Source organism: Falco punctatus, assembly GCF_963210335.1.
Source record: "Falco punctatus genome assembly, chromosome: 12".
In the NCBI taxonomy this organism is placed as follows: Eukaryota; Metazoa; Chordata; class Aves; order Falconiformes; family Falconidae; genus Falco; species Falco punctatus.
Window position 1 is genome coordinate 15688317 of NC_137592.1, and position 15062 is coordinate 15703378.

The window sequence follows — 15062 nt, forward strand, 5'->3', positions numbered from 1 at the left end:
CAATAAGAGAGTTGTTTGTCCTCTCTCTTTTACAATTAAAGTGACTTAAGAAAACATAGTTGTAGACTAAGAATTTCCAGCATTGAGTCTTGACTTTTTGAAAAGTCACACACTGAAGCTGTGAGCCTGAACAGTATATGCAACCGGCATTGAAGAGTCTTGCTTCACATTCCAAGGTTGCAGTGGTGCTGAGTGTAGGGCTGGGGCCCTGATTTCCTGTTATACCCCCTTTTTTAATGGCATTATCTGACTTTGAGAACCTTATTTTCTGCATGTATTCCACTCATTGTCTGTCACCCTAATTTACAGTGACCCACAGCATCTTCCGTTCCAGTTGACTGCAAGCTCTAGTTATCTCAAGCTGCATACTGGGGGAAAATCTAGTCTCCCTGTGCTTCAGTTTACTTGTTAAAAAACAGGGACAGATATTTTATGGTGCTCCAGCTTTTTACACTAAATGTTCCCAATTAGCAAGGGTGAATTTTATAGGGCAAATCAGTATCTTAAAATAAGTGATACACTTGGCGCAGGGAAGAAAAATCAATTTTGTATGTACATAAACTGTAATTCAGGGTACTTGCAGGCTATTTAGTCACTTGAAGAAAAAGATTTTATGCTTTGAAACCTGACACACAAGTCTGGGGTTTTTTTCTTCTTTTTTTTTTTTCCCACCCAAATCCCTCCAGCCATGTCAGTCTATTAAAAGATATTACCTCTCCCTACAAACTTTGCCTCACATATCCATAGATCACCACAGCAGATCTCTGTTCCAAATTAGGTACAGTTTTCTGAGGGCATACTGGCAAGTATGATTTTTGGGGGGTAACCTGAGAACCCTAGTTTAGCCAGTGTGGCAAAGTGGTATGCTGCTGCCAGTCAACATGAGCAGCTTCATCTGGATTCAGTTTTGTAGCTGAGGCGCTGCTTTCCTGGTGAGAGGTCAGCAGGCACCTCTGCATGGGTTGATTGGATAGTTTTTTTTCATAATTCCTCGCCTGTCTCTTAGCTTCCAGGCAGCCTGAGCTTTCCTGATTGTCATCTTGTTTTCTGAACAGATGCAGACTCTCTATGCTTTTGATGAAGAAGAAACAGAAATGAAAAATAAAATAGTTGAAGACTTGAAGACAGCTCTGCGGACTCAGCCCATGAGGTAATGTTGTTCATCTTTCATTGCAATTCACTGCCTTGCTATGGTCAGATCTGACACGGGAAAGAGTGGCAAGGACAGGAACCTCATTGTCTCACCTCACACAAGCCTCTCTGATATTTCAGACAATCCACAGAGAGCCCTACAGCCCCTGCTCTGAATCTGCCTAGTTGGGAGGGCGCACTAATGCTGAAGCATGTAGCTTCAGGAAAATAAAAGACAGTCTGCTGTGAAAAACTCTGTGTCAGATATGTGCAAACACAGGTAATGACTATGAAGATCTGATTTTAGACTTTATAGGCCCCTGAACATCCCATGTAATTTGATTCATGTTGGGCAAAATTTCAGCCTCTGCTCTGAATTGAATTCAAGCTTCCCCTTATCTGTAGTAATGTGAACTGTTTGGTACAAAGCAGCTAATCCATCTGACATCACCTGGTTTGGCTTTCTTCCTGTTTTATGTATAACTGTGGTGTAGAGAAATGTCAGGAGACTTTATTGTGTACTGTGTCTTTGAAGAGAGGGTCATCTTTGTTTTTCTGGGAACAAAGCTCTGAACAATAGCAAACTAACTAGCACAGAAACCTTTTCCATTTAACACTTAGAAGAGCACTGAGCAGAAGCTGTAACTATAGTTGTCGATATGATCTCAGGAAACACTTTGTCAAAAAGTTTCTGAATATTTTTGTATTGGGCCCAAAATGGGCCAAATGCATTTGTATCCACACTATGCTGAAGTTTTAGTTTCAGAGAGCTTCAGTAATGCCTAAGCAAACAGGTTTGTGTGTGTGGGAGAACCTAACCAAACCAAACGAATTAACTAACTAAATAAAAATGACCAAAAAATTATCTCAAATAGTTATGTTAATTGCAGTTATGTTAACTTGAAGTGAAGATATTTCTGAGACTTCTTGCAGGGCTAAGTGCTGGTTGTGCTTCTTCCCTTCACGACATTTAAAAAGTTGACTGCGTGGAGCTTCTTGCCTCATGACAAGTGTGAGGTAGAACGCATCAGCACAAAGCTCAGTTTTTACCTCCTGTTGTGATGGGGTGTAAGAGAGCACAAAGCCAAATTCTGATGCTCCTCCTGAGGCATAAAGATTCATCAGGCTTTGGTAACTTTAGCATGTGGGTAGGGTGAGTGCTTTCAACATGGAAGTGGAGAAACAGTAGTCTATATTGAGACCTAGTCCAAGGATAAGTGACTGTTTGATCCTGCCTATCACTATCCTAAAGCAGAGAACACAGTAAAATGCAGCTGCACTTTATGTTAAAATGGAAGCAAGACAACTGCCAAACTCCCAACTCTCACAAAGATTTTAAACCAAAGTCCTGTGCTGTTGAGACTAGATGTAGCAACTCTATCACATTAGTGTAGAGCTGGTTTGATACTTATTCTGTGAAAGTGATAGCTTTCATCGAGCATAGCCACAGCAGCAAGGCCTCCCTGCTATGTCCAGCTGAAGCACTTTGGTGGCCACCACTGGCTGTTCTGCTCTGTCATTTTGTATGCCTGGCCTCCTTGTTGAGAGCAAGGCAATAGAGAAGAAAGAGGAATGTCTTTTGCTCAAAGCCCTGCAAGGTTTTCTTTCTCAGACCCATATTGTTTCTGCTGGATCCCCTTGACAACAGCTTGTTGCTTCATCTGTTTATAATAACCCTAACAAGCTTCAGTACAAGCATCTATGAACTGCCTATAAAGTGTTCTCTTCTAAATCACTAGCTATGGTTATGGGGCACTTTTTTTTTTTTTTTTTTTTTTTTTAATACTTAAGCCAAGCCAAATTTTGAGTTAAGTCCTATGTCTCAACTAATTTCCAGCAACTCAATTCGTTAGCTGCCAAATGGGCTGCATGCCAGTGCCTGATCAACAAGCCAATTTCTTCTTGATGGAAAGGTTGCAGTAGAGAGGCCCTCAACTCCATCAAATCCCTCTTGTAAGCAGTATGATACCCAAGCCTTCAAAATACTAGTCTTTCTAGTGGAATTTGAACATCAAATCCTATTTTCCTTCCCACTTCTCTTCATCAGGCCTCTGAAGAAATCAGAGACCTAAATTCACACAGGATGAACTGTCTGGAATCCATTTGTAATGGTAACGGTACACAGGGCTCTGATAGTTTACCAATAGGCTCCTCTGATTGAATTCTCTGATCTAGAGGAATCAAAAAAGAAGAAAAAATGCATGTTTGGCTCTGTGTTTTATTTCATTGTAGAACTGTGTCTCTTCTAGTAGAAAATGCACTAATCTGTGCCTCTATTCCAACCCACCAGTTCTAACAACAAGAAAAACTGAAGCAGACCTACCCAAACTCAAGTTCTTCTCTTTGGAGAAAATGTGATAGAATCATCCCTGGGCAGCTAGTTGGCCCCCTTTGAGCAAGTGCATTTTGTTCTGGTATTTAGGAGCTGCCCTGAAATAATAAAGCTAGGTTATGTCCCAGCACGCAGGAACAAGCCCAGCCTTAGAGAACAAAAAAACCACATCTGCACCTTGTAAGGAAACACATTTTCTTTTAGGTTTGTAAGAACTTATGACTATAAACAAGTGTGATGACAAACTGTTGGACAGAAGCAGTGAAAGACGAGCTTTTCTTCTTGTATTTTAGTGCCCGAAAATGGAGGTTCAGAAAAGTAGCAAAAGTAAAAACTTACAAGGGACTGGAAAAAACCCCACCTTTTGGAACCCCAGAAAAATACCCCCTTTAGTCTGAATCATGACTAACTCCATTTGGTGTCTGCTTTTCTTCTTTAGTTTAATTCAGATTTGCCTCCTGATATTTTTGTTTCATTTAGCCATGTTGTATTCAAGTGTATACTGGAGATGACAATTTATGCATCCAGCAAGCAAAATCAGTTATGCTGAATTTTTCAGCAGTTCAGTAGTGATCAGGATTATGTGTGCCCCCTGATTCAAAAACTGGTGCCGCAGTGTAGCCTTGGCTGTTAACAAGGTGGGAACATCCTGCTTTCTGCACACCCACAGCATATGATCTGTCTTTCCTGAGCTGGATCAGGTCTCATAGGGAGGCTGTCCCCCCCCCTACACTAGGAATCCATCAGTGGGTCATTACCTCTTTAGGCTGCCACATCTGTATTTGGATGAAAGGCTTGTTATTAGAGCTAGCTAACTCATTCTGATCAGCACTCTCTAAAACTTGAAAGACTAAGAGGCGCCCTGCCTTTTAAAGTGTGCTAAACTGGTCAAGTGAGTCTGAGGTGAGGTTAGGCTTTAATTTGCTTGTTTAGCACCTATTAAAACACACCCTGCTTTATTTACACTGAAATTTTTGAATGTGTTAGCCAGAATGCATTGGCAAATATGCTAAACTTTACACCTTACAGTCTAGAACAAGACCTTACTTTGCAGCATACAGGACATATAAGATGGCAGTTAGTTACACACGTGTATATTGTGAGGAAAAAGGTTTTTCATTTGCATGAGCTAAGTTTTCTTTTGCACATACACACAAACACATACACATCCCTACTTAGAGACATACAAATGCCAAATAGTCTAAGGATTATGGCGCTCAGCCTATCAGCTAAACTCCCACTTCTTTTTTTCTCCTGTACAGACACATACCTCCTCACACTGAGCAAATCCTCATACTGAGAGTATGTGTTAGCCCAGAAACTGCTATTGCCATTTCTTTATCTCTCCCTTGCATGATTCTGGCTTTTCCGGAGAATAAGGAACTAAGTGTTTTGGAAAAGGAAGGTGAAAAATCATCATTTAATTCCTGTTGCTGATGCCAGCTGAAATGGGAAGGTATTTGGGTTTGCCTTCCTACTGAATAATGCCGCTTACTGTTTGCTTTCTGGACTAGGAAGAGCACAGGAAAATCCCGACATTGTTTTACATTATGTCATTAATAAAGGTCTGTGACACACACCACTTCCCTGCGCATGCCTCCTTTTTGGAATGACCTCATCCAAACAATCCTAGAAAAATTATTCTGCCAGTGAATTTAGAAAGGGATTGTACTTAATTGAGGCAATGTGACTTTTGTGCCCCTACCTTTTTTTTTCACATGGTCATCAGAACAGGTGAAAATGCATAGAAGTTATAGTGCCTTGTTTGTCTTGTCATAAGACCAGGTGTTCCATCCAAAATTATGTTTAAGGGACCCTTTGTTCAGCTGCTTCTTCAGGGTGCTTTCTTTTGAAAACAGAGCTCCATATCTTCAGAAAGTTATTCATCTGAAACCTTCCCTTACTCCTGGAACTGAAGAGCAAAACATCTGCTTCCCCTAGCCCGCTCCGCCCCCCCCCCCCCCCCCCCCCCCCCCTTTTCCCCACCTCCCCAAAAGGTGGAGGGACTAGCTAAGGTATATGATACATTCATAGAACTGGACTTTTGAGGTGAGGAGGAGGAGAATTTAAAATAGTAGCTCAACTGTAGAAGCAAAGAGCAACTCTACTCCTTAGGCCCAGGGTTAGAAAAATGCTCAGAAGTCATTGGCATCACATTGTTTGGTAACACATTGAGTTTGTGCTTATTTTGATTCCAAATACACCCTTAGCAGCAACTCTTTTAGCCATGAATGCACTTATTTCAGTCGTCTTTGGCATGCCAACAGCTAAGTGCATTACAGAAACTGAACTAAGATTTAATCTTTCTATAATCAGTTTAAATAACAAACTGCTTCGAGTGACTTACGAAATTTCCTGGTACACAATGTTGATCCCACTCTCTGGCCTAGAGGCGGAGGGGCTTTTGCTCTATGATTTGTTAGGGTAGACAAGATGATGCATCCAAAGAATGTGCAATCAAATTTGTGTGAAACTTGGCAGATTGTCTTAGCGGGGTTCAGCTAAACCTTGTTTTCATTTTTAGTGCACACATGTTCCTGTGTGTGCTTGCCCTTACTCTGATTCTCACTTTGAAATTCAATTTTTAATAAAACCCGAACCTCAGACCAAAACTGTTGAAAGCACCAGGCTTTGGCATGTTTGTGGTCAAACTGCTGCCCAAGTAAGCTAGAATTTGATCAATCTCTCATCACAGAGAGCATAACTTTCAGGTAAGCCCTAAAAATTCCTGTGTGGTGTGGGATGTAACCACCAGAAGACCCTACATATGTCAAGTCAATATTATGCAGGAGATATATATGTGTGGCTCAGGTTTGTCTTGCTGGTGCAGAGATATGAATAGAGACCAGTGAAATTCAGTCTTTCAGTATGGTGCTTTCATTACTGATGTATATTAGGAATAGCATCTCACTTAAGGACAGAAAAGAGAAAGACAGTACATTAGGAAGTATCCAACAGGGAGGAAGAGGGGCTAGGTAAAAGCAGAATGACACAGACTTGATATTTTTAATTTGTTACATAGGTGGCAACCATTAACACCTTTTCATATGATTGAGGTGGTTTTCTACATTATGCTGTTAGGAGTGTGGTCATGGACATGTTGGTGTATATGTTGGTGGACTGAAAATTCAAGTGTAATTCACATGGGTTTGCATTCAGACATTCTAAGAGCACCTACCTGAATGACCTATTAAAGGAGGCAGGTCATAAACAAAGTGATCTAGAGAAATTACTTGCATCCCTTTTCATATCTTTGAATCCCATTTTTAAGCCTTGGAACTCTAAATGAAACATTGCTAGAATGATTGGTTTGAACTGACATATAATTCCCTCCTTTTCTACTGATTTGTCTAGGAAGCTGTTTGCATGGTCTAATTTGACCTGTCTGGATTTTTTAACTCTGGTTTTCAACAAAACCTTAAACTTTTCCAAGGAGTTTCTCCTATATTGTTTTTATCCTCAGTTACTGTACTTTTAACCTGAAGAAGGGCAAATTTTATGGTAGAATATAGTAGAAACAGAACTCTAGTGATGTTAGTAGTCAAAACAAACCTGTCTTACTATAGGTTCAGTCTTCAATGTGTCATTTGGTAACTGGGTAATTCTGTATTTCCTCTGTTTGTGATTTTTTACTGTACATTTTGCTATTGCAGATTGTCAGTGGACTTGTTTGATCCTCAGTATACCTCCTCAAACTAAAAAAAAAAATCAAACAACAAAAAAATCAGCCAAGGCTATTATAGGAGTTTTGCCTTTTACTGAAGAACATATCTCTCTTAAATATAACATGTTCCTATAGGTACAGCAGAGGATCAGAGTGTGAAGTCAGTACAGCTGACAGACACATTGGTAATGAGTTTGCCTCTGTCAGTGTACCCATCTCCTGGAGGTGGAAGCGTATAAGTAGTACTGGCTAAATGTTTCATCAAAGTCTAAAAATGGCTTTCAAGATAACCCGAACTCATAATTAAAAGCATGGTGATGAGTCTGTATGAAAATGTATCTGGTGTATATTAGCATCTATGTAAGATGTAGCAATTTGGAAGAATCCGTTCAGTCTTGAAAAAGCAGCAGCTATTAGAGTGGCCCACAGCAGGTGTTTGGTGGTAACTGCAACAAAGAACAAGGTGACAGAACAGTGCAGCCATAAGGTTATAGGATATAGTTACCCTGAAACTATGTGACACACCATTATTAGCTAGTCTGTTTTCTCTCTTTTTTTTTTGTTTGTTTTGTATGTTTTGTTTTGTTTTAAATACCTGGGAATTATTTTGTGAATTTTAGGCTAAAAACCAGACAGCGTTTACAGATGCAGGGTTGAATAATATTGTGTCTTTTGAATAAATTGCCTTTGTTCTCCTTTCCTTATTCATTATTTCCTTAACCTTTTGTTTTGGGTTTGGGTTTTTTTTCAGGTTTGTGACCAGGTTTATTGAGCTGGATGGCCTGAGCTGTTTGCTGAACTTTCTGAAGAGCATGGACTATGAGACCTCAGAGAGCCGTATACACACATCCGTTATAGGGTGTATCAAGGCACTGATGAACAACTCCCAAGGACGGGCTCACGTCCTGGCTCATCCAGAGAGTATCAACATCATCTCCCAGAGCTTACGGACTGAGAACATTAAGACCAAGATTGCTGTGCTAGAGATCCTAGGGGCTGTCTGCTTGGTACCAGATGGTCACAAGAAAGTCTTGCAAGCCATGCTTCACTACCAAGTCTATGCTGCAGAAAGGACAAGATTCCAGGTACAAGGAGGATACTTTGCCAGAAATACCCAGCATGATGTATCTTTGCAGGGAGCAATTTTTACAGTGCATGTATTGCAAACTTGCTAGGTAGTGTAAAGGAAATATTTTTCATTTTGTTTTAGGAAGGGCACTTCCTCAAATAGTTTAAAGGCATTAATTTTTTTTTCCCCCAAGATCTGATTGCTTGTCATTAGTGTTAATTTAAAATCCCCTATCTTTTACCTGAAAATGGGGGTTTGTGATGTTAAATGAAACCTGGTAATCTGTTCATACTCTAAACTGATGGCATTTCTGGGGTGATAGTGATTTGTTCTGCTCTAAAAGCCAAAGCCACAGGATTCCAGGAGCCTCTGGAGTGATTTTAAAGCCCTTAATCTAGTAAATAAACGAGCTGTGGATTAAATAATGGAGACAATGGATTAAATAACATACAGTGGAGGCACTTCAATTGCCACTTAGCAATCAACTTGTGAATTGTCACCACTTAGCAGTTGTTGGCTCAGATAACTCCCATTCAGAACACAGAAGGGAAACTCATTCTCAGAGACCTTGAGGTAGGTCAGTAGATCATTGGCAGGCTTTTGTTGTGGGTACTGCTGGCTGCTGTTATAATGTTCCTCTTCCTAGTGAACTGAGCACCTTTACAAAAGAGTTGTTAACAGAATCTGTTGCTGTGTATGAAGCTGTAGCTCCTAAACCTGGGGATAACCTCACCCATTTACTATTCTTCCTTAGTGAAATGGTAAGTGTGGTGTTGGGCCAACAGGCCCTGGATCCTGGTTTCTCTCAGCCATTATTACCTGCCTCCTCCTCCGCTAATGCATCAGCGGATTTGGGGCTACAATGAGCTTCTGACTGTAAAAGTGAATGGGGAAAGAGTATGTGCTTATGAACACTAGCTGCCAACGTTATGTTTATTATTAGAACTGAATGCACTATGGGATTCAGTAACTGTGTCTCAGACCCGAGATGGGGATGCAGGAGATATTGGCTTGATATTAACCTGTATGTGGCACTGGCAAGTCCACCCCTTTATGGGCACTGTGCCATTTACCGTGCTTCTCTGTTCAAACTTGGTGTATGTCTTCAATATGCAGGTATGGCACATAGGACGCACGACTCAGAATGGGGTGCGGATGGGTGGGTGGGGGCTTTTGATTTCAGCTGAAAGCTCTTGAGGCTATTTCAATAGAGAAAATAGTAATTGCAGTAAAAACTGGAAGATGAAGACGTTACAGCTGCAGTCATAAGAATATGCCACCATTCTTTAGTACGGGAGTATGATGGGAATGATGGATGCAGAAGCAGAAAAGTAAGCCATGTACATGGTTTGCAGATACTTACTAACTCTCACATTCATGAAAGAGTGCTTTGCATAAATGCTTGCTTTTGTCAAAATATTTTTCCTTCTGGGAAAAAAATGAAAGATAAATGAATACTCTCTCTTTTTCTTTCTTAAACAAAACAAACAAAAAAACCCACCCAAACCCCAAAATGATTTAGCAGAAGGGATGTGTTCTTGTTTGCAGTTTCTAACACTTGTGCCTAGATACTGGAATGTGGTTTTCCACCACACTCAGCAATAGCTTGAGTTTAATCTTGAGGAGGTAAGGGCTCATCCAAAAATATTCCTCATCTATCTTCAGTAATTTTCTCCTAACAGAAAGACTGGAGATTTTTTTAAATGCTGATGAAAGAAATGTGGTCATGGTCTTCCTTACATTTTAGTGGAAAATTCTCTCGTCCTCTAGGACTTGTTAGTTAAGAGGCTGTTATATCTCTTTGTCTTTTACCCTCCCACATCTGTGTCTCAGAATGGTCTTGCAGCTCATTATCAAGAGAAGCACCCACTGTAACTTGTATAGGAGGTCATTTTAAGAAAAGGATGAGCTGACAACAATTATTCTATGCCTTTACCTTAAACTTCAAAGATGTGGTGTACAATGAAAGCCAGTGAAAACTTGTTTTTCTTTATCCCAGTCCTGAGTGAAATCTTTGTAACCCAGACTTTGCAAGTATCTGAAGAGATCCTTTAGGTTTCAAACTCAGCTTTTTTAAAGATGTGTTCTTGTAGCTTGAGAAACTAGCAGCATCACTCAGTGTATTGAAGTGTCTGAACTCTTTAGAGCTTGCAGCTTTTGGTTGACTTTGACTGGCCACACCTAATCACTGTTATGTTGAAAATGATCCCCCACAACTGGGGATCTGGCAGAACCAAGAAAAGAGAATTCTTTTGGTGAAAAGTAATTAAAAATGAACTAAACTGTAGGAACAGGAGAAACATGCTTTGAATGTGCAGAGTAGGAATTTATTCTTTTGGCTCTATTGTTCATTATTGCAGACTGATTCTAATGGAGGGAAAAAAGAAAAGCTGGGAACTGTAAAAGCACTGTTCAGTCTTTCTCTAGATGTAGCTCTGGAAGACAGTAGCCAAATTAGAGACACAATACCGAAGAGAATAATTTCAGATTCTCTGTTTTGGAAATCAAACTCAGTTCTTGTGAAGTAAAAACTATAGGGCTTTCTAGAAACTATACTGAGCTTACGTTTATTGGAATGCCCAATAAATAACTTAGAGGTAACGCTGACCACTGACAACATCAGTGCCATTGTTGCTTTTCCTTAAGCTGCCTTCCTGCCAGTTGTTGATAATATTCTTCACCCCTTTCAGACACGTCACTGTCAATTTATCAGTTTATTCCTCCTATCTATGAAAGCTGATACTTCGTACACTATGTCTTTGGATTTATTTTCCCCTCTTGCAGACTGCAGTAGATCTAAGAGTCCCACTCTTTCCATATCATCTGTGGTGACAAGCACTATTTACTTTGAGGAATGAGGAGGTAAATGTAAGAAATACTGTTCCAGATCTACTTTTCCTCAACACAAATTATTTTCTGGGTTTGTTTGGTTGGTTGGTTGGTTTTTTGGGTTTTTTGCCTTCTTGCAGAAGAATATTAAGGCGATGAGTAAATATTTGGGGTCCATGGTTCTGCTTCTGCTCCTCTTTGTAAGAAGAAGGAAGAGAGGTTCAGAGGTTATTTACTGGTAACCATCTAAAATCTGAGCTCATGCATGAGCTCATGAGCTCTTGCTGCTGACAACTCTAGGTTGGAACACTGATTATTTTCAATTTACATGTGTTCAAGTGTGGTGGAGTGACATACAGATCATGTATTTGACACGGTAACATAAAATATGGCATGTTTTGTTGAATGTCAGAAGTTATTGCTGGACAGTGTTCTAAGCACAACTCTTGCTACCTGGCGCAGCAGTAGTCAGAGGACCCAGCAACTGGTGATTTAGTAGACAAGGAAAGCTGTGGCTTAAGATACAGTTCTTGCTAAACTTGCATTGGCTCTGTCCTACTATAATTCCTACTATTTTAATATAAAACTTACAATGTTATATTAGTGTATCTAAAGTAAAAATCCAAATTAGCGAGATTCCTAAGTGATACAAACACTTATAATCCCAGTTAATTTCACTAGATTGCACCAGGTCACACCAACTGAAGACCGCTAATCAAATTGTGCTCAAATATTTTGGAAATAATGTATTTGCATTTTGATGTATTCTTTTTTTAATTGAAGTTAATGGAAAATATAGCTATAACTTCATGAACATGAAAGACTCAACAACATTTTGTATTTTACTCTGAGTGGAAACTCTGATGTCAAATATTGCTTCTTTCTAAATTTCCAGGATTTCATCTACTGACTGCAATTATCAATCTAATGCTTAACTCCAGAGAGCAGTCACTTTAAACCTATGGGAGATTCTCTGGGCCTTATTCTTTGTCGAGACTTCAGTCTTCACTCGAATGCCTTTTAGTACTACAGCTTCACCCTATATCTCCAATATTCAATGTGTTCACAGGTCTATCCATATCATCTTTGTCTTGGCACTTGCCACAAGATTATATACCTTATATTTATATCTGAATTTATATTTTATTATTCCTATTTTCTAACATTTACCACAGTTTTTGGCCTGAGCTGATCCCTTTGCCTGCTTTAATCTCTGACCCTTCTTTCATGCTGCCCTTCTGCCTGGAATAACTCTCCCTTTAATGCCCAACAGGCAGTCTGCAGTTCCTGTTTTAAGATACTCCTTGAAAACTGTCCTCTTCAGAGTAGTATTCTGTCTTTACTCAAATTCCACAATAATATAAAGGCATGCCTTCAATCTCCTGCCTCAGACAATCTGGAAAAGCTGTCTTCATCCAATTTTCATTGGAAATATGCTTCTTTGCCTACAAATTATACTCTGCCCCTTAAAGAAAAGATGCGAAAGAAAACATTGGAAAGCCAGAGAATAAACCCTCAAAGCAGAAATGTGGAATTAGGAAGATGAGCCCTTGGTTTCGTTGCTAGGATCCTTTTCCATCTGATGTATTCAAACTAATTACTACTGTAATTATGTCACTGGTTCACTGTGTGACTGTGAAAGCATTGCTTTAATTGTATTTCTTAGGTGCTTTTCTTGTGAAGATGGAGGTTTCTAAAATGCTATGAAAAGACAGAAGGAAGAGTGTCTGATTTCAGCATCATTCATGTCTGCATTACCCTACTTATGACTGGTTTCCTTTGTGAAAGGGGCATAATCTTATTCTTCCCTAAGCTGTTGCCTTTCTGATTATTGTTATGCTTACTGCTTCCCCATTGCTCCTGTGGAGTGAATGTATTGTGTTATGACATTGTAACATGTTGTACTTCTTAAGATGCCATATTTTGAGTCAAGCTAATATTGCAAAGTCATAGTGCTTTATCGGCCCAGAAAAGTGTATTAGGATGTTCCAGTGCCCTTCCAGCCTAGTTCACTATCTGAAACACCCACCCAGCTGGGGAATGCTGTGGAAAGACTTTTTCTTTCAGTCTTGAGAGAACCTGGGTGTTAGATACTGTCTGAAAGGAGGTGATTTCACTTGCTGATGAAAATATTAACTGGGCTGCTTTGGACAGAACACTCGTGTTTTCCTCCTCAATGCTGCTAGAAATTTTGAATCTTGAGGTGAAGGAATAAAGGAAGTCTGATATTGTTAGTTGAAAAGGTGGAGATTAGAAGCATGCCTCCCAGAGCCCCCTTGCCTGGTTTGTATTAAACACCATCAGTACGGTATGTAATCTGTAGGGAGAAATCTGATCAATTTGGAATTGTAGTAGAGGAGCTAACAAGGAACAAATTAAAATCCTGTATTCCCACTTGATTTGGTTCTTCCCCTCAAGGCTCATCCAAAGCCTTTTGAGGTTTGCTGCAGATTGACTGAAACCCTACTGGATGTCAGTGATGAGGAATAATGGGATTAAGTAAGGAAAGTTTTGCTTAAATAGTAGAAAAACCTTTACGACCATAAGATCAATTGGGCCACAGAGCTGGCTGCCAAGAGGTGTGGTGAAATCTTTTTCACAGGAAATGTTCGAGTGAAGACTTGAACCTCAGCCATTTGCAAAGGGTTGGAGACATTGGAGTTCAGCCACAGTGTGTGGGTGTAGACTCTGATCTTTAGGAATTGCCTGAACTTATCGTGTTTCCTTCTAGAGCATGAAGATGTGCTGCTTTCCAATTAGCTTAGTGCAACCCAGAACTTTTTTCTTGCCCTAAATTTGGCTTGGCCCCCTCTGCATTCTACTCCTGGTTCAGCTTTCTGAAATAGGGGATAGAAAACTTCTGTTAATATTCTTTAACCTGTCTGGATGCTGTGTCTAATATGTTGTTGCATTGATTCTAGCATGTTCCTAAATGTCTGTAAGAATATACGGTAGGAATGAGACCTCTGAAGAAAATCAGCAAAACCATTCCAAGACGATGCATGTGCTTTGCATTTCAGCACCAAATCTGCCAGTAACAGAACTAAATTTTCTCATTTGTTTCACTTGTGCTTATTTGTCAAGTTGAAGAGTTGCTTTTGTTGGTGAATTTAAAGACTTCTTAAATAGTCTCCTGTTGTCATTGTTAGAGGTAGTATGCTGGACTGGACTGGACTGCCCATCAGTCTGGCTCAGTAGGGCATTTCATGTAATTTTATGTAAGACTCATTCACTTTCTAACAAAATGGGGGAAGGGTTGGTATTTGGTCATAATATAATTATAGAGAAATCATGGATGTGATGGAAGTTCAAATGCCAGGAGCACAGCCATTTGTAAATGCCAGCTGGGCAATTCAGAAAATGCAAGAAAAAGGAGTTTATGAAATCAGGCTTGCTTGATAGTGAACATACTATGCTCAGATATCAAAACATCTGTCAGTAGCAGTGTGTGACAGATCAAAAGATTTTTTACATGAAGCCAAGAAAAGGGTTTGCATAAAGCTAGGGAGGGTATTCTTACCCCTGCAAATGCACAGGAGGGTATTCCCTCTGTTTCTTGAGACATATCTCCATAGTGAGGTCTGTTTTCTAGAGGAAACAAGATAGACCTATGAAACTAATGACTAGCACAGGAAAGATTTTGCTATGAATGGACACTTTCAGCAGTCAGGGACAGAAGACTGACTAAAGGAAAATGAACTTCCTTACTCAGCATCATAGCTTCAAAATATTATTTAGGTCGTCTGCTAAGCTGAACACTAAAAAGCTATTTTTGTCTTCATTCTCCCTTTATGGCTGAAAGTTCTTGGGAAGAGTAAAAAGAATGCTGTCTTTTCTAGTGCATCAGCAAAGTAAATGTATGAGTGTGGGGTGTTTATCATTAGTGCTGGGGTAACATGCACACAACTGAACTGGCAGATCTCAAGTGGAATTTGTTACTCTTCCAGTAAGGAAAGTCAGCCTTGGAATTATGAACTGATCAGAGAAGATCCTGAAGAGAAGATTCATGGTCATCAGCATAAAGCTAAAAGCAGAGT

General features: G+C 39.8%; 1 protein-coding gene across 6 annotated transcripts in view; it reads left to right on the forward strand.

Annotated features, from left to right (window-relative positions):
• Positions 1 to 15062, forward strand: part of DAAM2 (dishevelled associated activator of morphogenesis 2) — a 208340-nt gene that overhangs the window by 132156 nt on the left and 61122 nt on the right. For all 6 annotated transcript variants that reach the window (XM_080407888.1, XM_080407889.1, XM_080407890.1 and 3 more), the window contains 2 exons: positions 1056 to 1150; positions 7879 to 8212. In XM_080407888.1, the coding sequence (XP_080264014.1) occupies positions 1056 to 1150; positions 7879 to 8212 (429 nt within the window). The remainder of the gene's footprint in view (positions 1 to 1055; positions 1151 to 7878; positions 8213 to 15062) is intronic.